The following is a 26,821-nucleotide window of genomic DNA, read 5'->3' as shown; positions in this document are numbered from 1 at the left end:
TTAAATACAATTTAGCTCTTGTGACTGATATATTTACACATGATTTACATTTCAGAGACTAGAGTGATATGTTTTACTCTCTTTACAAAATCTTACTCTATATCCTTCATTTGTATTCTTTGCACTTGGAAAATAAAGTGCCTTAGGTTTTATTTATCCAAAAATAAAATAAAATAAAATAAAGAGCCTTAGCTGCTTTGTATACAGCAGCTTTCAAAGCTATTTTCCAGTTTCTGTTACAGTTTTCTTTTGTTTTTCCTATTTGTATTTGATTGATTTCTTTAAATTTAGAACCTCACATTAGCCAATAAATCATAATTGTATCTAAAGTCTTACTTCAACTTTTTTGGGAGTTTATTTTATGTTTGCGAGGTAGCTACCCATGAAAAGGCTAGGCAAGGTACATGTTTGTTATGTTTATTTGTTGAATAATTCTATATGCACCAATTGATATATTAATTAGTGTACTAATAGATGATATGACATAATTATAGAGATTTTGGGTATTTATAATTTGTATAATGGATGGAGTTATAATTTTAAAGTAATAATTTCATAGCATATGTTAATATACTGATTGATATACTAATGTTGCTTGTTTGAAGCAGGGTACTACTTGTCATATGGTTACCATATATTTTCTGCTGCTGTAGTTCTTTGCTACAAGAGGGAGATTATTTTGCTTTGTTTGGATGCTTGGAGTGAAAAATCGCTTGGTTATTTTGTTACACTTATTTTTGAGTATTACCGATTATGTTTATCTCTTGCGACAAATTCTCTTGCAATTGTTTTCCACTAATCAAATGGCTCATTTCAAAGTTGGTTTATATCTACATAACGTTTTTCTCTCCATATAATTTTCTACTCTAGACTAGATATGTTTATAAATTTCAGTTCAAAACAAAAACGTAAGGGGCACTGTTGGGCATTAGTTAGCGTGCCTTGCACGCAGCCCTCTCACTAGTATATATATATTTGGAATCAGGATCCTCTCCTTGCGGCCTCCGTCCTTGCGCCCGTCCTTGCAGGCCTTCGGGTCTACTTTTAGACCCAATTTTGATAATCCGAACCGTTCATATTTTATGATTTATTCAGTATATCATACCTGTAAAAAATCAAGTTGATCGGATATCAGAAAGTATGTGTTCGAAAAATTGAACTAAAAACTATTTTTTAAATAATTTAATAAACAGTTTTCCGAACACATGCTTTCTGACATCCGATCAACTTGATTTTTTACAGGTATGATATACTGAATAAATCATAAAATATGAACGGTTCGAATTATCAAAATTAGGCCTAAAAGTAGGCCCGAAGGCCTGCAAGGACGGACGCAAGGACGGGGCCGCAAGGAGAGACTCTTGACTCATATATTTGGGTACATCGGACTAGATTTTAAGGGCTGGTTTGACAACTCAAAAAAAAAAAAATTTCAAAATTCAAAAAGTTACCAAAAAAATTTAAAAGTTATTACTATTCACCAAAAAAAAATATAAAAAAATTAATATACATAACATTAAATACCAATCAACTTTATGACAGCCTATGTACAGACCTGAAAGCATTGGAGTGAAAGGAAAAAAAAAAAATATTACAAGTGTATTTTTATCAAATTGGATGGTAAAGTTAGACCCGTGAGGGCCTACCATGGGTCCCTTTTTCTGAACCGTTTAGTGTGTAAAACTCGTCGAGTACTATATACCTGTAAAAAATCATGTCTATCGGATATCACTAACTACATGATCAAATCAGTTTTGTATAAAAAATGGATGGTGTTATAGTTAACATGTGAAAAAAAAACTAACATGATCAGATAGCTATCGATATTCAATGAACGTGATTTTTTACAAGAATATAGTACTCGACGAGTTTTACACATCTAGCGGTTCCGATTAGAAAAACGAGACCCGTGGTGGGCCCCACAGGCCGAACAACATCGTCCAATCAAAGGCCGAAAAGTACATATCATTTTCATCCGAGGCACTGTCCAAAGGTACAGATTCATTAATTATCTTCACATGCACACTTATTTATATAATATTTTAATATACATTTTTTTATAAAAAATTAACTCAAACATTCATATTTTTTTTTTCACTTTTTTAGTTTAAAAAGACAAAAAATACGCTTATTTAGGACATCCCAAACAACCCCTTATTATCATCAAGGAAACCATATAGAGACATATTGCAAGGACGCCTTTGTTTTTATATTCTATTGCTTGGTTCCTATTTTTAAAAACAGTTTTCAGAAAATTCTACACTCTTATTTTTCGTATTTTTTTATTTTTGCTGAATTTTTTAAATATTTTATGCAAATTTTTTACTTTTTAGACACACCTAACATAAATACAACAAAAAAGTAAAAAAATTGTAAAAAAATCTTTTAAAAATTCACTAAATACCAAAAATATAAAAAAAAATACAAGAATTTAGTACATTTTTTGTATTTTTATGTATTTCTTAATTTTTAAAAATATTTTTTCATAATTTTTTTACTTTTTAGACATATCTAAGTAAGGTGCATCTAAAAAGTAAAAAGACTGTTTAAAATTTTAAAAATATTCACTAAAAATAAAAAAATACAAAAATTAAAAAATTCAATTTTTAAAAAACTTAATCCAAAAAATTCAAACTAAACACAGTGAATTCTTTCTCCTTCATTACCCCCATAGAAATCTCCCTTGGAATATCTCCAGTTTAATAACCACTATCTCAGGTAGTTTGAAGAAGGATGCATTACGGGTTTGGATTCTTTTAAATTTGTCAACTTAAGTTAAGAGAGAGTCTGAATTTGATAGATTCATTGTGGGATTGATCTCAGTGATTTAAACTGTTCACTTTTTAGTACTTATTGAGTGAAATATTCATATAAAAAAAAATTTGGATATTGATAGTTAAATTACATATTTGAATCACATTTTATTACAAAAAGTGGATGACTACTTACTTTTGAAATCCTAATTGTCATTTAAAAAAAAAATGGATTCAAAATATAGCTACCTCTATTTGATCATTTTAATTTTTGCCTAATATTTTTACTCAAAGAATCCCAAAAAGTGAACAGTTCGGATTACTAAAGTCGGTCCCAAAGTAGGTCTATCAAGCCCAAACATTCTCTCAAGTTAGATGGTCAACTTGAGAAAATTCAATCTCATAAATTATAGGGGCAATTACATTTCAATCCAACTTGTTACAGAATTACAAAAAAAATTTAAAATTTTAATTATTAATATTCATAAAATTCATTAATGATTTGTAATTATTTTTTTCAAAAACCACTAATTTGATATTTCCCCTAAATTATATATTAAAAGGTTGGAAAGTGTGGTCTTAAAGCCTTTATTAGTGTCATCCCTTTTTTTGCCATTAACAAATACACTTTTATAAAAAATTATTTAATATTATTAGAGTAAATTTAGATAATGTTTCAAATGAGTAGTTATTGACTTAAATTATGTCCATTATTGCTTTTGTGTTATAATTTTAAAAGATAAAATATTAAATCTCATTTTATAAATAAAATACAGCATCGTTTAAAAAAAATTAATTAATTTCTTTTTCTGTACCATAGTTCCCCCCCCCCCCTCTTCTTGGCACTGGTTTCCTCCGATTCCAAATCAGATTAGAGGATATTGTTAAGCCTGTGAGAGTCCATCACAGGTCATATTTCGATAATCTGAACCGTTAATGTGTAGAACTCATTGAGTACTATATATTTGTACAAACTCACGTTGATCGGATATCAATAGTTATGTGATCAAATTAGTTTTGTATATAAAAAAAATAGACGTTGAAGAAACAAGCGATTAACAGAAAACTGTTCTGATAAGATAATTATTGATATCCGATCTACGTGATTTTTTACAAGCATAAAATACTCGACAAGTTTTACATATTGAATGATTTGAATTATCGAAACGAAACCTATAATGAATTTCCACAAACTTAACAGTACCTTTCAATTCAATTTAAGACCGGAGAGAAGCCGAGGCTTTTTTTTAAGAGTAAAGTTAGGGATCATGAAAAAACTTTCATGCAAATGATCATGAAAGATTTATAATCCTTGGATTACCTTGATTAGTGTGTGGTGCTTTATTTTAAGTGTAATCCAAGAGTCATAAATCTTTTATGATCATTTTCATAAAAAAATTTTCATGATACCTAACATTGTTTTTTTTTTAATCTCTCAATCACGTATTCCCATGTTTTGACCAATCTTGACTTGCCACTAGAGCCAATACCAAATAATTAAATGTTATATTGCCAACCTTGCATTTAAAAGCATCCTCCACTATTCTCATAAAACCATCCTTAATTAGTTCCAATCCGAACTGTAAAACTCTTATGAAAAATATATATATATATATATATATTTGGTAAAAAATTATCTTTCATACAAGAGATGAGTTCTAAAATTCTCGAACTCCTTTTCAAATTTAATAAATTGTCTTAAGTCATCGTTACAAAAGGAGAAATCATTCAGTATGTTTGGTTTTAATTTTTGAATTCAATTTTTTAAGAATTGAGTTTTTTTATTTTTTTGTATCTTTTTTTTTTATTTTTAGTGAATATTTTTAAAATTTTAATTTTTTTTTATTTTTTTAGATGCACCTTACTTAAATGTATCTAAATAGTAAAATATCTTTTAAAAAATATTTTAAAAAATTAATAAATACACAAAAATATGAAAAATATATTAAAATTTTGTATTTTTTATATATTTTTTTCGTATTTAGTATATTTTTTAAAGATTTTTTTCACAAATATTATACGTTTTAAGTGTATTTATGTTAAATGTGTCTAAAAAATAAAAATAAAAAAAGCTTAAAATATTAAAAAAATTCATTAAAAAATTAAAATACAAAGAATAAAGAAGTGTAATATTCTGAAAACTAAAACCAAACAAGCTAATTGTTTTTTTTTTTTTTTGAACTAAACAAAAAAACGAAACCATGTGATGTGCACCTTTTAGGAGTGTATACGATATATACTCTATTACAAAAATATATAATTTTATTATAAAATTTAATAATATTAATCACAAAATATGTAATTTCATCATAAATTGACGTAATAAAATGTCCAAAAATTTGTAATTAATGTTATAAAAATTTGTGATTTGGTTATGATAATTTTTTGCTACATTAATTTATGATAAGTTACACATTTTATAATTAATGTTACAAAATTTTATAATAAAATTACATATATTGTGATAGAATAAAGCGGCATTCACACACAAATCCGAATTTATAAATTTATACTCCATTATGTCGTAACTAAGATTGTTTAGACTTTCAAGTCCTATTAAATTTTTAGTAGTTGGAGTTGCCTTTCAAATAATGATTGTTCATCATTTATGATTATCTATAAACATGATAATTTGACATTTATTTTGATTTTTAAATTTTTAAAATATCAACTATCAAATTGGGAAAAAACTATAAAAAAAAATATGCCAAAAATATTAATTTTTTTTTTTTTGAAAAAATTGAAAAAGAATTATTTTTTTGTGTAAAATTGAAAATTTTGTGTCTATAAAAGAGCATTATGATGGAATATTGATATGCAAAAAAAAAAAAAAACAAACAAACAAAAAAACAAAAAAAAAACTTTAAAAATGAATTTTTTTTTTTTGATAATGTTCTCAATTTTAACCAATAAATAGAAGGGCAAAAACGTTTAATTTTATACTCTGTTTTTTTATCAGTTAGTGAAACAATTATCTGGAACATTCTTATGCAAAATTGATAATGTTCTTAATTTTAAAAATTGAGAAAAACTGATAATACTATCTGTACGAGCACAGAATAATCTTCTCGTATAATCTTATTGGTCAAGTTTGCACTCCTCCAAACGTCATCGCTTTGCTACCTGAAAACAAAATCTTGAGCTAGTCGGCGGGTGTGTGCCAAAAACCCCTTTGATGTCTAAGTCAGCAATTAGACAATAGGCAATAAGCTCTGTGTATTTGAGAGTAAGAATTGCAATACCTGTGCATAGGTCTTGTCATGAGCTTTTATAGATTCTACTTGGCACAATCCTAGTAAGACTCTAACTCTCCTTAGCAGAGTCTTCTTAGGAATCACACTCCCAAAGATAATGCATATTCTGATAACACCCTACTCACTACCAACCAAATGAGACGGTTGAATCCCTTTATCTCGGCTAACTCTACAGTCAACCGAGCTACCTCAACTCCATGCTCAACATAGCCGAACCGTGATACTCTAGCTACCAGTTGTCCTCCTGCCGAGCTAAACTTAGCTCGGCCCTCTTCACAAGCAATCCCTTGGTCTGTTGCTAGACTATCTTTAGACAGCTAGGTCCAAATTCCAGTGACACTTTACTTGGCCCAGGACCAAGCTACCCAATCTCTTACTCCGGCCTATAGCTCGATCCCTTGCTCAGCCCATAACCCGGTCCTCAGTTCGGCCCAATTTATTCACATAAATTACCCTTTCAATTGCCCCTTAATTCCATCTGTGTCGCATGATTTGAGATTACTGTCTTCCGAAGCCGAGCTAAATATACCCAACCGAGCTGAAGCTGTTTATCCATTCTCTCAATCTGCAGTTCTAACGTGTCTTATCAATCACCTAGCACACTCTTTGACACCTCTCCAATCATGGAACACGTGGCAGGAATCCACTAGCCCCATACCTACGGTACAACCGTCACACACCTCAAAAATTTGAAACGCCGACTACCTTTTTACCTTTTCCCAAAACGTATCGTCACTCTCACTGTTCAACCTCACACTCTGATCCCTATACAGCCCACTGTTCATTTTCTTCGTCCGTAAGACCCTCTGATCCAGAGCCAAACTTCTTAAATTTTCCCATTGTTGCATCTAACTAATACTGCAGCTTTGCACTTGAGGTCTTACGATCATCCATCGAAGCTATCCTATTGTTCAAAAAACCCTGAATTAGTCTTCAAATTTGTAAAGTTCTCAAACCTTCCCTCTTACTTCATGAATACTCATGTGTTCTTCGTGTTTTGGGTGCTTTGATGTTGAATAGCTCTTGCTAGGGCTGGGCATAGGGTCATCCGACCAGCGCAAACCGCCCTACCCGATCCGCACCGTGCATGTATGGGCGGTTTCACAAACACATTAGGGTAGGGTGCGGTTTGGATTTTATCTAATTTTCGGGTTGCGGGCAGGTTGCAAGTTTGACTCGCACCCGCCCAACCCGCCCGCACAAAACTTTTTTTTTTTTTTTTAAATCTGACCGTTCAAAAAAACCCCATTTTTTTAATTGCATTTTGGTTTTGGATGAATGTAAGTTAATGAGTTTTTATTTTTATTTTTTACATTTTGGATGAATGTAAGTTAATGAAGAATTATTATTATTATTATTATTATTATTATTATTATTATTATTATTATTATTATTATTATTATTATTATTATTTTTATTTTTAATTTGGGTTAAGAATGATGAATGTAGGATGAATGCAAGTTAATGATAAATGTAGATTTTGAATGATTTGTTTAGGTTACAAATTGATTTTGTTGGGTTTTTTATAAGTTTTAATTCATTAATTATTAATGTTAGAGCATTTTAGAAAACGAGAGGAAAAAGGTCTAAAAGAAATATTGATAAAAATTAGGGAAAAAAAAGGGTTTAACAAAAAACATTTGAAAAAAAATTTAATCCGCAAACCGCCCGCAACCCCCCCGGGCAACCGCGAATTCTATCCGCACAAACCGCAAACCGTCCCAAATCGAACTGTGGACACCCCTAGCTCTTGCTCATAGGTTAAAAATAACTTAATTGTACACTAACCCAACAAATAAGCTTAATATGAACTTGTCATGGTCTCAATACCGCTCTAAGCCCTTAAAATCACAATTGTTGAAATGAATCCCCTCTGGCGGGAACTAGAGCTGCCCATGGATAGCAAATATGATTCAAAACCACGCTAAAATCGAAATAAGAAATAGTTTGTACGGCCTTCAGTGACTTTGACCGAGCAAACAATCACTATGGTCATATTAAACCGGGCTGCCTAATTGCCCCTTGGCCAGGACCGGGGTAATAGTCGACCTAATTTTTATCTCGAACGAGATAAAAATACTAGGCCACGGGGCCAAGCAACCAAACCGACTAAACTAACACCGCCTTTTTAGCTCGGTTAATACCTAGCCATAACCAAAATTGCTTTTAAGTTTGCAAACTTGACTAGGTTGTCCAGGTACACCATTCACTTTGTAATTCTAACGGTGCTGCTCAACTGAGCAACCCAACGGTGTTGATCAATTCAGCCGAGCAAACCCCAATAACCCTTCAGGTAAATCCAATGGGCAAATACCGCTTCGTGGTAAGCTCACCAGGGGCCATAGCCGATTTTAGGAGGGATTACAATATTCTTGACGACGTCCAGTTCACTTTAGCCGAGCAAGACACGGTATCTTAGGGCAAGTTCGGCTGTTGCCCTTTCACTATGATATCAATAGCAGAGGGTGGCCTCCGCTTTATTTGCGAATTCTTCAGGCAGACCAGACTCTGCCCAACCCAATTGTCCACTAACACATATAGGATTATAAACAGCATCGCCGAGTTCAATCGCCGACTTGACCTCAACCCCGGACTGGCCGAGATGTTCCATCAATAGTCGTTCGATCAGAATGATGACGATTGGGTCTATTACTTTAAAGTAAAAAGTGGCCAAGAAAAAGTCGTTAAGCTCACACTGGACAAAGCCTTGCATGACGACAATTTTCTTTGGGTTTCCGGTAATTACGAAGACCAAGAAGCCCAAATACCGGGCTACAACATAAATTAGAACAAAGGCACCGCAGGTGTGAAAATATCTCGGTCACTTTTATTTGTATTTTCAACTCCTGCCATGCTAACCCTTAGTTCTCTATTACAAATCTGAACCTGCTTAAGCAAAGTTATCCTTACGCCAACCAATATGCTCTTCGTGCCATATTGTGCTACCAGCAAAGAGACTAGACCGATTTACTCAACTTCGAATCGACCTACCGTTACAGCGGTAAACAAAGGAGCAAGGTGATCGACTTTCTTCTGGAATCCTCGCCGAAGCTAGATCCAATCCTTCCTCAAATAAATCTAATCCCCTTTACCGAAAAGCAAGAAATGGCCAAGAAGAGAGCCATGCGAGCACTCATCACCGAGCAGGCGTCTACCCAAGTCCCAGCCGAACAAGTTCCATCTGACCAATCACGCGAGACCATCGTCGCCCTACCGACTACCAGGGAAACCACATCTCGGCCCAGCAAACGTGCTCACACTTCGTCCACCGGACAGCCACGCTTGGTGGTGAGGAAGAGACACCAGTTCCTGAGATCGAGTTACCTAATCCTGAGCATGCCCCTTCTCACCGAGCAGGTTCCTCCTAACACGTATGGGCACCAGTCTTGGCTTTCAAAGGTCGAGCTATGACCAGCACCGACTCTATGGTTGTTGAAAATGACCCTCTGCTGGCCTTTAACTTATTGAAGAGCCTGTGCTTACCGGCCGACATAGAGCGCCACGACCACCTCGCTGAACTAAAAGCCATCTGGTCAGCCATTAAGTCTATGGTGTTGGTAAGCTTGGGTTCTACACTCCCTTTTTATCTGGACTTTATTCTTTTGCGCGGTTCTAACTCATTGTTTCTTGACCGAATTGTAGGTTGTGCAGAAGAATCAAGCTGCCCACCAACACGTGCTGGAGTTGAGGAAAATAGCTCGGGCTGCTGTTGCTGATGCTGAAGCCAAGGCTGCCAAGCTGAAAGATCTCAAGGCCAAGCTAGCCGAGCTAAGCGCCAACCGAGATCAATTGGCTGAGTTAGTCAATGCAGTGGAGGCGGACAAACAAAAAGTGTTGGCCGAAAAGAAAGATTGATATCTTTGTGAGCTTGCCAAGTCGAAAAATAAAAAAGATGCCAAAATAAAAGCTATCGAGAAGAAGATGGAGGATGTCGAAGATCGTGGTTATGTCGAGGGTGAATAGACCTATGTCAAACAATGCGAGACCGCCAAGGATATCTTCTTCAAATGCGGCTAGAAGACAGTGATAGAGTAGCTCAGCCAGGCGCCTGACCCAGAGGTCTTCCTTAACCCTCCGTCCCACTTTATCCCCAGTTATATGGCAACATACGCTAGTGCCGTGCAATAGAAGCTCTTGCAAGTGGAGGAGGAAGACGGTTCGGTACCGAATGAGCAGGGCCCATTATCAGTTCAGTTAGAAGTGCCAAACCAAGCTAAGCTGAGCCTTGTTGTTGAAGAAAGGATAACTGATCTGACATTGGACAGTGATGCTAGAGGCCAACAGGTGGACATAGAAGTCAGTGCTAGTGCAGATACCGAGCCGGAGGACCTGTTCGGTTGACTGTGATGTGGGGGCCTTCTAACCGGGCTAAATGCCCTACTTTTTTTTTTTTTTTGCAATGTAACTGGGCTATATGCCCCACCTTTTGTAATCACCTTTTAATCAATGAAAATTTTTATCTTTTCGCTCAGTTACTGTGTCTCTTTGTCATTTGTTTGTGCATTATTTTGACTGCATGCCTAGCCGAACTGATTGGCTTGGCCATACCTTATCCTGCTATCCTTTGTTGGCCGATATACTCATCTCGGCTAAAGAATCCAAAAGGCTATGTAGGTCAAACTTGCCTACCTGTTTTAGTCTAGATCCTTATCTCGACTAAAGAGTGCAAAAAGTTATGTTTGTTAAACCTGCCAACCATCTTTAGCCTAGATCCTTATCTTGGTTAAAGAGTACAAAAATTTGCGCTGGTCAAACCTGCCAACCATCTTTAGCTTAGATCCTTATCTCGGCTAAAGAGGACAAAAAGTTGTGTTAATCAAACCTGCCAACCATTTTTAGTCTAGATCCTTATTTTAGCTAAAAAGTACAAAAACTTGTGTTAGTCAAACCTGCTAACCTTTTCTAGCCTAGATCCTTACCTCGGCTAAGGAGTGCAAAAATGTTGTGTTGGTCAAACCTGCCAACCTTCTTTAGCCTAGACCCTTATCTCGGCTAAAGAATGCAAAAAATTTTGTGTTGGTCAAACTTGTCATCCTTCTTTAGCCTAGATCCTTATCTCAGCTAAAGAGTACATAAATGTTGTGTTGGTCAAACGTGCCAACCATCTTTAGCCTAGATCCTTATCTCGGCTAAAGAGTGCAAAATCTGTGTTGGTCAAACCTGCCAACCTACATTGCCCTCCAATCGGGCAATGAGTACAAACAATTTTTACAAATAGCAGAATACAAGTACTGAAAGAAATTATACTGAAAAAATGTCTACTTGTTTTATTGAATGTCAAAGAGAAAAATCATAAGTTTTCGAAAGAGCTAAAAATAAAATACTTTGAGATTGGCCATGTTTCATGGCCTTGGAATAGCTCGGTCGTCCATGTCTTCTAGGTGGTATGCACATTTTTTTGCCAAATCAGTCACTCTATATGGTCCTTTTCAGTTGGGTCCCAATTTACCATCTCCAGGCACCAGAGAGTTTCCCATTACTTTGCGCAGCACCTAATCTCCAATCTTTAATTGCCTTGGATGCCACGCCTTCTTGTATTTTTTGGATAATTCTTGCTGATAAGAGGCGATGTGGACCAATGCCTTTTCTCTTCATTCATTAGCCAGATCTAGCTCCAAGTGTATGGCTTCTCTATTTATATCAGGATCAAAATTTTCGCTTCTAATAGTGGGGATGCCAATTTCCAGAGAGATCACTGCCTCCATGCCATAAGCCAGGGAAAAGGGCATTTCGACAGTCAACCGCCTGGGTGTAGTTCGATATGCCCATAAGACGTGAGGAAGTTCTTTAGCCCATTTTCCTTTTGCCTTTGCCAGCCTTTTTTCCAAACCGTCCAAGACTACTTTGTTGAAGGCCTCGGCCTGGCCATTAGCTTGGGGGTATGCTGGCGTAGAGTTATAGAATTCAATCTTGTGTTCTTCGCAAAACCCCTTGAAGATTCATTCGTCAAATTGAGTGCCATTGTCCGATATTAAGGCCTTAGGGATTCCAAACCGGGTTATGATGTTCTGCCAGACAAATTTCTTGACATCTTTCTCTTTGATGAAAGCAAGTGCCTTTGCTTCCACCCTCTTAGTGAAATATTCTATTGCTGCAATAAAAAACTTTATGTTGCCCGGTGCAGTTAGGATTGGCCCCACTATGTCTAAGCCCCACATTGCAAAAGGCCAATGAGTGGTCAAAGGTAGGAGCTCTCTTGCTGGCTAATGGATTTGATATGCGAAATTCTGACATTTCTCACATTTCTTGACATATTTCTCTACGTCTGCTTGCATGTATGGCCACCAATACTCCTGTGAAACAGCTCGGTAGGCCAGAGATCTCCCTCCTTGGTGACTTCCACAAATGCCTTCGTGGATTTCAAACAGGAATGCTTCGACTTTACTAGGGTAGACACATTTTAAATACGGTCCTGTGAATGATTTTTTGTACAATGCGTGCAATGAGGAGAGCCAAAATCGCTGTGAAGTTGCTCTAATTTTGTTAGTCTCCTTCATGTCCTCTGGCAAGATGCCATCTTTTAAGAACACCACTATGGGGTCCACCCATGAGGCACCTAGCTCGGAGCAGCATACTTCGGTTGTTTTAGGTTTTTCAATACTTGGTCATGGCAAGAAATCCATTAACAATAGGTGTGGGATAGACGTATCTGCCATCGACGCAAAACCGGCCAGCTTATCTGCCTTGCTATTTTCTTCTCGACCAATTTAGTCTATCCGTACCACTTCAAACTTCATGATCTCCTTTCTGACCACTTGGCCATTCTATCATTCTTTGCTTTGTAATCGCTCGAAATTTGGTTGACTATTAATTGGGAGTCACTGTATAACATCAGCTCGGTGGCTTCCACGTGGAATGCTGACTTCAAACTAGCTAACAGTGCTTCATACTCAGCCTCATTGTTGGATAGTGGAAATCCAAGGTTGATTGCTTGTTCAATGGTCAAGCCATCAGGTGCGATGAAGACTATCCCAAGTCCAGCACCGTGCCTGTTGGACGCTCCATCAATGAAGAGCTTTCACATCTCCCTTACAAATAACTTCCAACAAGTGGAGGGATTTGACAACGCCTTAGATCTAGGATGCTAATGGTGTTTTCTCCAAATTTTTTGTCCATTGTAGCGAATTGTTCCTCACCGTTTGATTGTCTTAGGACTCCATGTCCAGGCGTATCTTCAAGAACCGTTGTAGGACTAGGTGGTTCGCTGCTCACTTGCTCACCTTGTCGCGGGGGCGGCGCTATTCCCATGGCCCTTCCCATACTTTGCTCGGATATCTTGGATAAGTCTATTGGGCACACATAATGACTACCTAGCGCAAACCTTGCCACGAAGTCTGCCATTGCTTGGGCTTTTATCGCGGTTTGTGGCTAGAACTTGCTGTCGAACTGTCCGAACTCCACAGCCCACTTTAATATTTGCCCTAAAAAGTCCGCCCTTTCAAACAAGGCTTTTAAGGGGAATATCGTTAAGACGAACACGATGTGGGCATGGAAATAATGCGATAATTTTCTTGAAGCCATCATTAAAGCTAATGCTACCTTCTCTAATGGCAAATACCTCGTTTCGACGTCTAGTAATGTCTTGCTAACATAAAAGATAGACAGGTGCTGTACTTCTTCAGCTTGTACCAATACTGTGCTAACTGCATGCTGGGAAACTGCCAAGTATAGAAAAAGTTCCTTTCCTGATATTGGGGTTACCAACAACTATAAAGAGGTCATGTATTCTTTCAAGCTTTCTAGAGCGCGGTCGCACTTGTTATCGCACTTAAACTTGGCCTTCAGTACCTGGAAGAACGGTCGACATCTGTCTGATGACCGACTTATGAATCGGTTTAGCGCGGCAACTAGGCCCATAAGATGTTATACTTCCTTGACTGTGTTGGGCCTCTTGAGATCGTGAATGGCTTTGATCTGAGAAGGATCGGCTTCTATACCTTAGTTAGTTACTAGAAAGCCAAGGAATTTTCCTGATCCTGCGCTAAATGCGCACTTGGATGCGTTCAGTCGCAGCTTGTGGGTCTTCAAAATTTAGAACATCTCAGCGAGATTCTTGAGATGGTCTCCTTTATTCTTGTTTTTGACCACCATATCGTCTATGTAAGCTTTCATTGTTCTGTCTAACAATGGCTCAAACATTTTGGTGATCATTCGTTGGAATGTTGCCCTACATTTTTTAGGCCAAAGGGCATGACCTTGTAGCAATACAATCCTCCGGGTGTTGTAAACGATGTGACCTCTTGGTCAGGTTCATGCATAGCAATTTGATGATAACCGCGATACGCAGCAAGAAAGCTAAGTCGGTTGTGACCTGCAGTTAAGTCCACTAGTTGGTCTATTTGTGGTAGAGGAAAATTATCTTTTGGGCACGCTTTGTTGACTGTTTTATAGTCCACGCAAATGCGCCACTTGCCATTCTTTTTTCGCACCACCACGGAGTTAGAGATTCACCAGGGATAATGAATCTCCCTGATTGCCCCTGCTTCTATTATGTTTTCCACTTCCTCAGCTACTACCTTTGCGTGGTGAAGTGCCGATCGGTGAGTTCACTGTATAATTGTTATGGCGGTTGGGTGGATATTAAGTTGATACCAGATGAAGCTTGGGTCAATGCCAGACATATCGTACAGCGTCGAGGAAAATACCTCGATGTTAGAGATCAAAAATTCCATGATTTCTATTCTCTCGGTGCTGGACAAAGATGAGCCGAGCAGAAAGAACTTTTCTGGGATCTTCCCGTTGATTCTGATCTCCACCAGATCTTCTACTGCCTTTTGTTCACCTGCCTTGCCGACGTCTGCGAACAACTCGTTGCTTTCTGGCTCCTCCACCATTTGTACGAACCCTTTGGCAACTTAATTTCCATTCACTGTCACGAAGCATTGCTTGGACATGATTTGGTCTCCTAAGACTTTTTCAATCATTCTGGCCTCGTTGAGGAACTGCATCACCTGGTGGTAGGTTGATGCTACCGCTTGCATGGCGTACAACCATGCTTTTTCTAAGATTATGTTATAAGTGGAAGGGACTTTCAATACTCAAAATTTCACTTGCTTTGTCATTATTCCAACTTTGACCGGCAGAAATATCTTGCCAGCCAGCCATTTTGGCATTGAGTTGAAGCCGACCAGGGGAGATGTCGTAGGTGCTAGATCTTTGTCTTCTAGCTTGAGTTACTTGAAGGTCTCATAGTACATTATCTGGCACGAGCTCCCTTGGTCTATCAAGATTCATTTGATGTCGAAATTCTTGACGTGCAGAGTAACCACTAGTGTGTCGTTGTAAAGGCTTTGTAACCTTGCTAAGTCTTTGTCAGAGAAGGTGATGACATTAGTCGTCTCCGTTTTTCCCTTTTTCAGGGTAGGCTGTGCACTCAATACCTCTCTTGTGTGCACAGCCTTCTTGATCATCCCTCTGAGTTCACATACTCGTTCAGGCTTGATGATCCCATGTATCACATTGATTATGCCTTGGGGCGAACCGTCGGCTGGCGTCCCATTTGGCCCGTTGCAGTTTTGGGGGGCTGGCTGCACTCCCCCTTCAATATACTGGTCCAAGTGGCCTGCAGCTACTAACCCCTCTAGATGTTTCCTTAATGGCGTACAGTTTTCAGTTCGGTATCCCTTTTCATCATGGAAGGTGCAATGGTATCTATCATCATAGCCCCTCTGTGCTTCTCCCAACTTGGTTGGCCGCCGAACGAAGGGTTCGTCGCATATCTCACTAAGAATCCGATAGATAGGCTTATTGAACACCATGGTGATGGCGGTGCGGACTCTTAACGTCCTTGCCTGGAAGTCCAGTGATAACCCTGGTCCATATTATGCTAATTAATCTTAATTGTGATTGTGATTATGTGTTTGATATGATTTTGAGTGCCATTTATATGAATATATGTGGTTTTAAATTTCTATTTGTTCACCGTAGGAAAATTTGTTTGATTTAACTGCTCTAGAATTTAATTAAAGTCCTTATCGACCACAGAAGCCAAAATTGACTACGTCATTGTGATTAGCGTAACTTTTAGAGTTTACGGTGAAATTTAATTGAAAGTTTGTTCGGATCAAAATAATTAGATTCAGAACGATTAATTAAGCTCCATTTTTTAATTCTAATCACTTTGCCTAAGAGAGCCAATAAATAGGCCTCTATACACACAATTCCACTCTTTGAATTCATTTTGCTGAGATTACACTCTAGAGAGAGTGTGTGGGTCGGTTAGAAAGAGAGAGGAGGCTCAAGTTAAGGAATTAACCGAGAAGCTTGAAGATCTTGAAGATCAACTCAAGAATTAACCGTAAATTAGGTGATTGGAGCTTCTAGATAAGTACTTGAGTATGAATTCATGAGTATAAGTTTGTAAATTTGTGTATTCAAGCTAGTTGGGTGATCAAGAACATCAATTGAGATGCAATTGAAGAATTGAGAGCTTTTATGTGCATGCATGTGCATGATTGTGATGGTTATACACATTCAAGCATGAAGCATGTTGAATATGAAGAATTGAGCACCAAACTTTACATGCATGAGTAATTTTGTGTAGCTTCATGATTTTGAACACCATTTGCACCATTTGAAATGGAATCAAGTTAGTATTGTACATGCATGCAAGATTCATGTAAGTAAGGAGCTTAATTGTTTGAATCTTGGAGAATTTGAAATGGTTTGAGAAATGAACCATGGCTTTAGTCAATTGGCTCCCAATTAATCATGTCCTTATGTTAGGTGAAGTCCCTCTATGTTTTTGTATTACAAATCATGAGTTTAAAGTCTTTGAATGTTGAATTTGAGCCTCAAGAACAGTTCTGGAAAACCCATAATTCGGCATGTCCGTATCACCGCTCGAGCGTGAAATACAAGCTCCCAGCAGTTTTGCAGTCAGTAATGTTCGCTAGAGCGGGGACATTCACGCTCGATCGAGGAGCCATGTGGTATGACCTTCAGCTCGAGCGTAAAAACAAGGCAACCAGTACTTTTGCAGACCATGAGGATCCGCTCGAGTGGCGGAATCCACGCTCGAGCGGGGACCCTTGTTTCAGAAATTTTGTAAAGGTGTTCTGTGTTTCATTTTCCGTTCTCTTTCATTTCTAAGCACTCTTAGGCATGCATTGAGCATCATAAATGAGTTAAAAGGATAAGGAAGAAGCCTAAGAGGGATGTATGAATTAAGAACGGATTGAATCGTTTGTGACCCAGATATGTGTTATGTATTGTGTAGGGTCAAGCTCAAGGAAAAATCTTCCAGCAAATCTCTGTGAGTAATATCTTAGTAAAGATATTTTGAAGTAAGTTAATTGTCCAATTGCTTATTATAAGTCCTATAAGTTTGTTAATTTGAATTGTGGACAAACGTTTGTTATGCCATATGAATGGGCCAGAGGCCGTTGGATATGAATGAATGGGCTAACGAATGGGCCAGAGGCCGTTGGATATGAATGAATAGGCCAATGAATGGGTCAGAGACCGTTAGATATGAATGAATGGGCTAATAAATGGGCCAGAGGCCGTTGGATATGAATGAATGGGCCAATGATTAGGCCAGAGGCCGTTCGATATACATGAATGAATTGGGCTCGAGGCCGTTCATTTAAGAACAAAGTGGGCCAAAGGCCGTTTGATTTGTTCGAGCTTGAATCACCTAATGTACTGAATAATACACGAAGTAGAATACTAAATGGGCCCAAGGCCGTTTGATATATGTAAATCTCATTCGTGTACTTTCTTTATTTGATATTATTCACTGAGCTTTCGCTTACGCTCATTCATGTGTATGTAGGTGAGCCAAGCGATGTCCAAACCCAGCCTCGGTGAAATATGTGAGAAACAGTCAAGGTTTTGAGGAGTCAGCCCAACGTCTCACGCACGAGACTTGTCTTCGCCTCTTTTGTTCTTTTGTTATGGTTTTGTTACGTTGGCGAAAACATTGAACTACGTTTGTATATAAACTTTGGGTTTGACTGACTTAGACTCGAATGATCCTGAATGTACAGTTTATATGTTAACTTCCCTTTTGATGTGAGTTATTAACGATTACTTATGTGAAATGCTATGATGTGCATATAAGCACAACTCTATGGACTAATTTTTAAATTTGCTTCTGTTTGGCTTACTCTGATGAGTTATGTTTTATATGGTTTGAGGCCGTAAGTAATCTTTTGATTACTGGTCGATTATGTCCTTAACCCATAGGGGTGGGTTTGGGTCATGACAAGTCCTCACCGTTTGGTCGTCTGCCCCGACCATTTTTGTTCAGTCATTCTTCTCGGTCGACCGTGTTAACTTTTGCCATGGGTTTTTTGTTTGACATCGCTGTTGTGCCGAACTTTGCCTTGGCGCGAGCGCCATTTTCATTTACCTTGATTTGCTAATGTACTCTCTCCATTAAGGCCTCCATTGTGAGGGGTGGCATCATTGTCATTGAATCTCTTAATTTATTGCCCGCTGGTAGACCCCGTTTGTACTGCACGATAGCTAGGTTTGTAGGGCAATCTCCAATTTGATTGAAAGTCTCCCAATATTGGTTGTTGTAAGACTTCACTGTTTCTGTTTCGCCCATGTCGATGGAGAGCAGCTGGTCTATCTCCATCGGCGTCTTGGTGTTTGTCTTAAACCTGGTAACGAACGTCTCTACAAGTTACGCCCATGAAGCTATGCTGCCTTCTGGCAACCTCTCAAATCATGTCAAGCCCAAATCGCCTAAGCTTGAGGGAAACAAGATACATATTAGAGCCTTGTTCCGTCGGCTTAAGTGGCTCAAGTGCATGTAGGGGTCTGACTTCCCCTCATAAGTTGTGAACTTAGGCTGATGGAAGCCTAAGGGTAATAGTGCGTTCTCTATTGCCGAAACGAACGGCAAGCTCTGAAACCTTGTTAACGCTTTGTCTGTTGGTTCGTAGGCAAGGCACGGTACTAGTATTCTAACCTCGACACTTCCATGTGTCCTAAAAGCCAACCGTTGTAAAGCAGAGACCCTTTGTGGTCGCGCGCCTGATGATCTTCTTTTTTTCAAGCCCTTTCTTCTAGCACTGTCTGCAGGTCTTCCAACCTAGGCAACTCTATGTGCCTAGATGTCATTTGTTGCGCATGCGAGGGCCAATAATTGCCTCCCTCCGTACAAGACCCTTTCAGTCCTCGTTCTCTCAAACCTGGAGTAACGAGTCCTAGAGGTCCTCGATTGCGTGTCACCTGTCTTGAGGCTTCTGCTTTTAGTCTGAGATGGCGTGACTTGCCTGTCATGACCTCCTAAGTGGCGTGAGTGCGTTCTTCCCTTGCCCAACCCTTCTTCTACCACCCCTTTGCCTTTTATCTGGTGCTTCATAGTCTCCATGTCAACTGCAATTCTCCTTATCATTTCGTCTTGCTCCCTGTCGCGATTTTTCAGAACCTGAGGATCCTTCCTCTGCCTCTGTCTATTAAGGCTTTAAGAGCAGCATGGATTTGAGCATCGTGTTTCTCGCGTGTCTCTCCGTGGGTTCTGTTGCTGGGGATCCAATTTTGCCATGGGCGGGACAAAATGCAAACCTTTGTGCCTCCCGTCCCCTTTTAGGGTTTGCCCATCGATAGCAGAATATGACAAGTCTTCATTATGCGCTGTTGGAATTAATCGAAGAAAAACTCGATCAAAAGGTTTGTTCTCTGTAAAGCTTCCCACAGACGGCGCCAATTGTACGAGTACAGAATAATCTTCTTGTATAATCCTGTTGAAGAAGTTTGCACTCCTTCAAACGTCGTCGCTTTACTACCTAAAAACACAATCATGAGCTAGAAATCCCTCCGATGCCTAAGTCAACAATTAGACAATAGACAATAAGTCAGCAATTAGACAATAGACAATAAGCTCTGTGTATTTGAGAGTAAGAATTGCAATACCTATGCATAGGTCCTGTCATGAGCTTTTATAGATTGCGCCTGGCACAATCCTAGTAGGACTCCAACTCTCCTTAGCAGAGTCCTCCTAGGAATCACATTCTGAAGGATAATGCCTATCCTGATAACATCCTACTCACTACCAACCAAGTGAGACGGTTGAATCCCTTTATCTCGGCTGACTCTACAGTCAACCGAGCTACCTCGACTCCATGCTCAACATAGCCGAACCGCGATGCTCCTGCTACCAATCATCATCTTACTGGGCTATACCTAGCTCAGCCCTCTTCACAGGCAACCCCTCGGTCTGTTACAAGACTATCTTTAGATAGCTAGGTCCAAACCCCAGTGACACCTCACATGGCCCAGGACTGAGCTACCCAATCTCCTACTCCGGCCTATAGCCCGATCCCTTGCTCGTCCCATAACTCGGTCCTCAACTCGACCCAATTTATTCACATAAATTACCCTCTCAAAGTTTTACTCCGGCCTTTAGCCCGATCCCTTGTTTTCTGTATTTTTTTTTTATTTTTACTGAATTTTTTAATATTTTAAGCAATTTAAAAAAAATTTAAACATACCTAACATAAATACACTTAAAAAGTATAATTTTCGTGAATTTTTTTTTAAAAGATTCACTAAATACCAAAAATATAAAAAAAAAATTCAGTATATTTTTTATATTTTTTTGTATTTATTAATTTTTAAAAATATTTTTCACAAATATTTTAATTTTTAAATACATCTAAGTATGGTGAATAAAAAAATATTTAAAATTTAAAAAATATTTACTAAAATAAAATAAAAAATACGAAAAATAAAAAATTTAATTTTCAAAAAACTAAATTTAAAAAATCAAAACTGAACGCACTTTTTTATTTTTATTTATTTATTTTTTTTTATTTTATTTTATTTTTTTTTTGCCGACCTATCAATAAGATAATTCCAATCAATGTTGTCAAAAAGGCTTTTCAGAAATCAATCTTAACAATCGCTGCTTTCAAATTATTCTTTTTCCAGTAGATAATGATATTTATTTGGAGTGAGTATATCATCAATTACTTTATGCCTTACCTTTTTAACTCTACTGGTCAATGTTTTTGATAGAATCTTGTGATCTGTCCCCAATTAAACTAATGGGTCTATAACTCCACTGGCCAATGCTTTTGATAAAATTTTGTTAGCTGTCCCCAATTAAACTAATAGGTCTAAACTCTTGCAACTATTTAAGCTTCCGTTTGGAAAGTAAGTTGACTTTTTAATTTTTTTGACTATTTTAGTTCGGGTTAAAAAATTTAGTTTAAATATTTTTTTTTTGACTTTTTTGACTTTTTTTGTTGAGAGAAGAGTGTAATGATTATAGGTTAGATGTGATGTTTTGTTTTTTATGACTAAAATAGTCTATTTTGTCTTTTGTGATTAAAATAGTCAAAAAAATCCACTTTAATTCTTCCCAAACGAACCCAAAGGCAGTTCATCTTAGGAATTGAGACCTCTGATCAATTTATCATTTGCATAAAATTCCATCATAAACTTCATAATATCTCCCTTCACAATAAGCCAGATTTTTTTATGAATTTAAAATTCAGTTCATCAGGCACTGGTTGCCTTTTTACAACTGCAACCAACTACTCACACAACTTGTTTGGGAATCTTGGTGTTTTTTAAAAAGTCAAAAATTATTATAATTTATCACATTATTTTCTCTATTTGTTTGTAAATTTTTTTAAAAAAAAAAAATCAAAAAACAATTAAAATGACAATTCCCAAACAGCCAGCCCCTTAAAATCATAGCCAATTCCCATCCAGCATCTCTGTTAAAGCATTATCAGGTTCCACAAATGGCCTTCCGCCCATTTCAATTTGCCTAATGCAGTGTCTTTCAGATATTTTGTTAGCCAATGAGTAAAGAAGGTTGTGTTTTGCTCCAAAAATGTCGTGGCAATAAGAGGATGTTTAAGAAGTGATTATTTTAGTTAATTTCTTGATTTTTTAAGAAAAGGCATGAAAAAAAAATGATGTCAATGAGCGTTTTGATTTTTTTACTATTTTAGCTAAGGACCATCACTACAACAAAAAACACTTTTGGCGACAAAATTTTTAGTCGCCAAAAGTCTTTTTTTAGTCGCCAAATGTAGAATTTTCACTTTCCCCGACTAAATATTTTAGTCGCCGCTGTGGTCGCCAATACATGGTCGCGAATACCTTTGGCGACTAAAGATTTGTTAGTCGGCAATACATATGTCTTCGGCGACCAAAGAATTAGTCGCCAATAGTCAATTTTATTTTGGGAAATTATACATTTGTCGACTAAACGTTTCGTCGCCAATTCCTTATCTTTCGGCTACCACAGACTTTAGTCGCCAAAAGTATTTTTCAGAAAAAAAAAAAAAATTTGCCTCTGTTTTTCCCAAGTTTCGAACCACCAACCTCCCAACCCTCAACCTTTACCGACACTCTATCCCCACTACACCACTAATACATTCTGTAAATATTAATGGAAAATATATTATTTATATACTATATTGACCGGAATTAATACAAAGTTATATATATATATATAAATAATTATTTTTATTTAATATATTTTATGTAAAAAATTAATTATTTACTAAAAAAATTAGGATCGGACTTTTGGCGACTAAATCTGAATTTTAGTCGCCAATTCAATATTTTTTGGCTACTAATTTGTGTTCTGTCGCTAAAAGAATTAAATCCAGCCTAAGGATAGCACTTTTGGCGACTAAACTGAATTTTAGTCGCCAAAACCTCTACTTTGGGCGACTAAAGTGCAATTTAGTCGGCAATTCTTGACCTTTCAGTGACCAAACAGATTTTAGTCGGCAAAACAGCTATAATCGGCGACTAAGCTGTTTTTTAGTCGCCAAAACCATCACTTTTGGCTACTAAATTATTTTAGTCGCCAAAAACCGTCACTTTTGGCTACTAAACAACCTGTAGTCGCTAAAAACCCTACATTCGGCGACTAAACTGCCTTTTAGTTGCTAAAACCATTATATTCGGCGACTAAACTGTTTTAGTCAGCAAAACTGATCAACTTTGGTGACTAATTCCATTTTAGTCGCCAAAAACCGTACTTTCCGCAACGAAAAATGATATTTTAGTCGCCGATTGTGCTTTTTGTTGTAGTGCATGCTACGTAGCTTGAAACATTGCCTCCCCCAATCCCCCGAAACAAAAAACGACGCCATTTTTGGTTCAATCAGAGAAGAAGAAGCAAACAAAGGGAAGAAGATCGGGAAGTAGAAGGGAAGAAGAAGAAGCAGAGGCAGACGGCGGCGGCGGAGGCAAACGGCGGACCGACGATCGACGGATCGGCCGGAATGCAGGGGCCTCTGTGTGTGTGTGCGTCTCCATTCCCTCTTCTCTCTTCTCTCTCTCTCTCTTTCCCTCTCTCCTCTCCGCTCTCCCTCTCTCTCTCTCCCTCTCCCTCTCCCTCTTCCCCCTGCGTTTCAGATCGAAAATGGTCGAAAATGGAAGAAGAAAAAAAAAAAAAAAAAAAAAAAAAAACCTAATGCCCAAAACGACGTCGTTTTGGGCATTAGGGGGATTCGGGGGGGCAATGTTTCGAGCTCTCAAACATTATCCTTTAGCTAAAAAGCAAACACCCCAAACGGGGCCTAGTCCAATAGGATGGCAAAGGGTGAGATTAGCTTCCGTATGGGAGGTTGAGATTCACAATCCGAATTTGTGATGAAAATATCATTATATTCTTATTTTACAAAAATAATAAAATCACCTTTTGTATATAATGAGAATTTTTATATAAATTCATACATTCTCACTTAGTTAATTGTTTATTTTACTTGTCAAACCTATTACTATTACAATAATGGTCTCATTATTCAATTTCATCATATTTAAAATCTCATGGACTCTAATTTAACAAGGTCAATGCAGTTAAAAAGTACAAAAATAGCACTTAATTAACCCTTTCTATTTCTTATTAGCATAAAAAAAACCAAGAAATTTAAACACTCACACCCCGACGTTAACACAGAGAAATAGTGCATTCAAAAACAGAAATATTTAAAAATATTCAAAATTTAAATATGTTGTGTAAATTTATTTTAGTGTAGAGTAAATCACACTTAAAATAAATTTAATTCATACATTTTAAATTTTGAATAATCTTTAAAATATTATTTGAAGTAATTAAATAGGAGGCCAACCTCCCGGCATGGCAGCACCAAAGAGCTAAAGTTACAGTACTTGTGGCCTTCGGTGGCTTTGAAGAAAACCCAATAAATTGTCCACATAGCGGTCTTGCCTATCCGTGTCACCAAACAGTTTGCTCATCTTCTTAACGTTGTCCCTGTATGTTTGCCCGGCTTCGTCTAGCATCACCAACCTCAGTGACTCAGCCACTGAGTTCCTCGTGAACGATCCATCTCGCTCATCTCTCGGTATTGGATAACCCAGTTTTTTTTCCTCCAAAACCCTAGCATTTAGGCCTTGGTCGGACAAGAAAGTCAACAATATAAGACCTCTCCCAAACTGTATGCCCTCCACCAGCGAACCCCACCCCGAGTGAGTCAAAAACCCACCCACCGAGTCATGACTCAGTATCTTGGGCTGAGGTGCCCAACTCGTCCACACCATCCCTCTTCCCTTAGTTCTCTCCTCAAACCCATCAGGTAATTGGATATTATCAGCTGATCCAGAACGCCTCCGTAGTACCCAAAAGAAGGGTAAACCAGATAGCTCTAACCCGAGAGCTATCTCAGTGAGTTGACCTTGACTCAGTTCTGCCTCGCTCCCGAACGCGATATAGACCACTGACCCTTTAGCCTGGTTATCGAGCCACTCTTTTATATCGATCCACGCATCGTTGTTGTTGCCATCGCCACCGTTGTTTACCGTGACTGGAAGTAGACCTACCGGTAAAACTGGTTTCTGATGAAGCTGTTGAACGAGTTGAAACCATTCGGGTTCAAACTCCGAACAGCTTTTGATGGCGATGATGTCACATGCTTTGATGGAAGCTCCCAATCGATACAAATCGGAAATATTTTCTTCGTCGCCTACAACTGCATCTTTGAAAATACTCAAGACCTCGAAGAGTTTAAACGCGACCGTTGTTTCAAAGGGAATCCAGTTGGGTGGGACGGTGAAATCCTCTGGTTTAGTGCGATAATCTTTAGTTCCCGTAAGAACTGTAGAGGGTCCAACGAAGCCCAAGAAAGCAGCGTTGAGGATGATGAAGAAAGCAGTTGGAATGTTAAGATTGGATGCGATGGTGGGGAGCCAGTAGGGGACAAAGTCGAAGAAGAGCCAATCAGGAGATGAGGATTGGAGGAACTGGGTAATGGGTTTTTGGAGAGCATCGTAGGCGATCTTGAGGTATTTGACCTCGTGGTAAGCTACATCAATGGTGGCCTCCGCGTTTTCAGGGAGTTTGTCAAGGATGGGTAGAGGAATCTTGACGAAATTAATGAGGTGGGCTAAATGTGGAGGGAGTTTTGGGAGGCGATCGATGTTTTTAGGGGTGGAGATGAAGGAGATTTTGTGACCCTTTTGGGCTATGAGCTTGGCAAGCTCTAAGTATGGAATCATGTGACCAAAGGCTAACCATGGGAACATAGCAACGTGTAGCTTCCCGTCGTTGGCCATGGATACCTACAACTCAGGTATTCACCTCCTTTCTTTAGCCTGCTTTTGTTATGCTGCGCTTCAATTATCCTTGTATTTATATTAGGAAAAGTATAGAAACATATATATAGAATCTTTTAGGTTTGATTTTTTAATAGAAAAATGATATACAAATATATTTTTTAAACTTATTTTTTAGATATAATAATATATAAATGAGACGATTAGTTGATAATTAAAAAATAATAATAATAATAAGAGAGAGATATTTTAGATATTCTAATAGACTCCTACATCATTAGCTATGAAGTGTAAATACTTAAAAAAATATCTCATATCCGTATCGTATATTTTTTAGATACGGACAAGTCTGAAGAGTGTCAGAATTTTTTTATTTATTTTTTCAATTTAAGATACGTTTCGAATACGGAAAGAATACGTTTGACATATGACAAAGGCCAAAATATAATTTCTTAAAAATTTTAATAGGGGTCAAATTATAAAATTATAAAATTTAATGCAAAGTAAAAAAAAAAAAAAAATACCAAACATATACCACTACTTAGTACTTATGGAATGATCAAAGTGGGAAAAAATTAAGGAACCTTAAGCCAATATAAAGACAAAAATAAAAAATAAAATGAAACAACGCACCATTGACCTCCAAAGGTGGATCCAGTCTCTTTTTATTTTTTCTTCTATCTTCATCTTCATAAAAATTGACATTGATAATCTTAACTTAATATAATTTTTTTATTAACTTGCCTTAGGATTTGGTATATGCTGAATCAACATTTGATATTAACTAAATGAATAATGAACTCAGGTTTTTTATTTTATTTTATGCAAACTACATTATTAAAAATTATAAAAATATATTTTTTACAAACTTATTCTTACCGTACCTCTATTTTACATTTTTAGGTTTGTGGTATCAACATAGCCGTATCGTATCTATTCGTATTTCGTATTTATATCGATGCTTCCTATATAATTAGATTTGAAAAATGGGTTTACTTTTTAGGCCTAACTAGCATTACTCTTTTCAAAAAGGGTTTGACTTTTCTCAAATTATATCTTAAGCCTCCGTTTGGGAAGTGGGTTGGCTTTTTAACTTTTTGGCTATTTTAGCCTGGGCTATTTTAGCCTAGTTTGGGAATGATTTTTTGACTTTTTGACTTTTTTGGCTTTTTTTGTGAGAGGGGATTGTAATGATTATGGATTGGATTTGATGTTTTGTTTTTTGTGGCTAAAATAGCCTATTTTGTTTTTTGTGGTTATTTTAGCCAAAAAAGCCTGGCTTTTTTCTTCCCAAACGGAGAACTTGAGAGAGTA

At 37.3% G+C, this 26,821-nt stretch overlaps 3 protein-coding genes across 3 annotated transcripts; all 3 read right to left on the bottom strand.

Annotated features, from left to right (window-relative positions):
• Positions 1-11,598: 11,598 nt before the first annotated feature.
• On the bottom strand, positions 11,599-12,165 carry LOC145824222 (uncharacterized). Its single transcript, XM_082923846.1, has 2 exons — positions 12,025-12,165; positions 11,599-11,937 (listed from the first exon to the last, which is right to left on the bottom strand). The coding sequence occupies exons 1-2, from the start codon at positions 12,163-12,165 to the stop codon at positions 11,599-11,601; spliced, it is 480 nt and encodes a 159-aa protein (XP_082779972.1).
• Positions 12,166-15,237: 3,072 nt separating this feature from the next.
• Positions 15,238-15,765, bottom strand: LOC145824221 (uncharacterized). The gene has a single exon (XM_082923845.1). It carries the CDS (start codon positions 15,763-15,765, stop codon positions 15,238-15,240), a length of 528 nt encoding a protein of 175 aa, XP_082779971.1.
• Positions 15,766-23,816: 8,051 nt separating this feature from the next.
• On the bottom strand, positions 23,817-26,023 carry LOC114275528 (UDP-glycosyltransferase 91A1). Its single transcript, XM_028217578.2, has one exon. The coding sequence runs from the start codon at positions 25,505-25,507 to the stop codon at positions 24,098-24,100; it is 1,410 nt and encodes a 469-aa protein (XP_028073379.1). The 5' UTR covers positions 25,508-26,023; the 3' UTR covers positions 23,817-24,097.
• Positions 26,024-26,821: the final 798 nt, after the last annotated feature.

This window comes from Camellia sinensis, chromosome 4 (assembly GCF_055761805.1).
Source record: "Camellia sinensis isolate YWXY chromosome 4, ASM5576180v1, whole genome shotgun sequence".
In the NCBI taxonomy this organism is placed as follows: domain Eukaryota; kingdom Viridiplantae; phylum Streptophyta; class Magnoliopsida; order Ericales; family Theaceae; genus Camellia; species Camellia sinensis.
Note: the sequence above shows the minus strand (reverse complement) of the source record. Positions and strands in the feature narration are given on the sequence as shown.